Source organism: Amphimedon queenslandica, unplaced genomic scaffold, assembly GCF_000090795.2.
Source record: "Amphimedon queenslandica unplaced genomic scaffold, v1.1 AMPQUscaffold_11367, whole genome shotgun sequence".
Lineage (NCBI taxonomy): Eukaryota > Metazoa > Porifera > Demospongiae > Haplosclerida > Niphatidae > Amphimedon > Amphimedon queenslandica.
In genome coordinates this window covers 7,840-9,368 of record NW_003548390.1, presented here as the reverse complement: position 1 = coordinate 9,368, position 1,529 = coordinate 7,840, and the positions used below count along the sequence as shown (strand labels likewise).

Here is a 1,529-nt window from a genome sequence, read left to right as displayed (position 1 = left end):
GTTTATTGAAATGGTGCTTTCACTTTTTTGTTGCTGAATAAAATTTGTACGTAAATGTACAATAAAAATTATGTTTCAACACTGCAGACATCACACACAGTTAGCTAAACATGCTCTTAGTATTTTTTAACTATAATGAATGATAACATACTACACATTATCATTGACAAAACTACAACATCTATAATGCAATGTACATTATAGCTAGTTTATTTGTTCTTCGCTCATTTGAACAAGATGTTTATAATCATCTTTTGACCTGATCTGCTTCACAATAAAGAGAACAAGAGCTACAATAGTGAACAGAATGCCAAGAGCAGCACATACCTATAAGGAGGATATTATTGTAATACCTTATCTATTTATTGACTTACAGCAGCTCCTATGAATTCTCCACCATTTGGTAGATATGGTAGATATGGTAAACCATAACTTGGCTGTTGTCCATTGCATTTAAAGACCAACTCATGATATTGTGTTTTTGTTATATTTTTGAATGTATCACAGGTCTTTCTCCAACCAGCTGAAACCACAACCATGGAAATGAATAGGAACAAAATGGAACCAACAAAGAATCCAACTTGAATAATGTTAGCAATCAACCTAAAATGGAATTAAGTATATATAGATATGTATATAAACTACTACTGACTTAACTTACGTTTTAACATTTATTTGAAATGAAACACTGATTAGCTGAAAGGCAGTTAGCAAAGCCAGACATATTGTAGCAATGGTAGCACTTGCTATACTCAACTTACAAGTGGGTGCATTAGAGTTGAAATCTGGGTATTCTAACTCAATGAGGGAAATAGCTTGAGAATAATTAAGAAAGAAAAAACATGCTTTCTCATATACAAATAGAGTAGGAATGTTTGCCTGAAGGAGACCAAGAGAAGTACCAGCAGCTACCAGTGACACTAGAAGTATCACAAAAGTAGCTAGTGAAAGGACCTGCTTGACTAAAGCTGCAGTAGGCATGATGCACAGACTCTGATCTAGGCTTAGGAATCACTCTCTAGTACTACTAGTACATACGCTCAAAGCACTCTAATATCTATACTCAAAGTTATTCCCTTATATGGTTAAAGAAATATTTATGTGTGTGGGCTGTGTCTAGGACAAGCCCAGCCTGACATTAGGGAAACATATACTAAGATAAATATTCTCTGCTGTTGTTGTACTTACAGATTTGTTTATTTCATTCATTTATGGCATCTGTTTATATGTGTGTTCATACACCGTTTTTTTTGGCTGATGAACCCAGTCCATACGCCAACTGCACCAGAAGTCATAAACGCCAGTATAATTTTATTTGCAATACAATAAACAACATGGATAATTAATGAGCTTCTAATTTATTTGATATCTTTTTTTACTTTTAATACCATATGCATAAAATTTGCTAACAGTACACAGTACATATATATCTATCATTATAAAAATTATCAAAAAATAATACACTGTAACAAAACTAAAAGCAGCAGACCTCCTTGACTTCCATCGCTGCTTGTAGTGTTTGCAGCAAT

General features: G+C 33.4%; 1 protein-coding gene across 1 annotated transcript; it reads right to left on the bottom strand.

The window, feature by feature from the left end:
• Positions 1-11: 11 nt before the first annotated feature.
• Positions 12-1,081, bottom strand: LOC109589388 (uncharacterized). Its single transcript, XM_020005479.1, has 3 exons — positions 662-1,081; positions 375-603; positions 12-327 (listed from the first exon to the last, which is right to left on the bottom strand). The coding sequence occupies exons 1-3, from the start codon at positions 979-981 to the stop codon at positions 205-207; spliced, it is 672 nt and encodes a 223-aa protein (XP_019861038.1). The 5' UTR covers positions 982-1,081; the 3' UTR covers positions 12-204.
• Between the last annotated feature and the right edge of the window lie 448 nt (positions 1,082-1,529).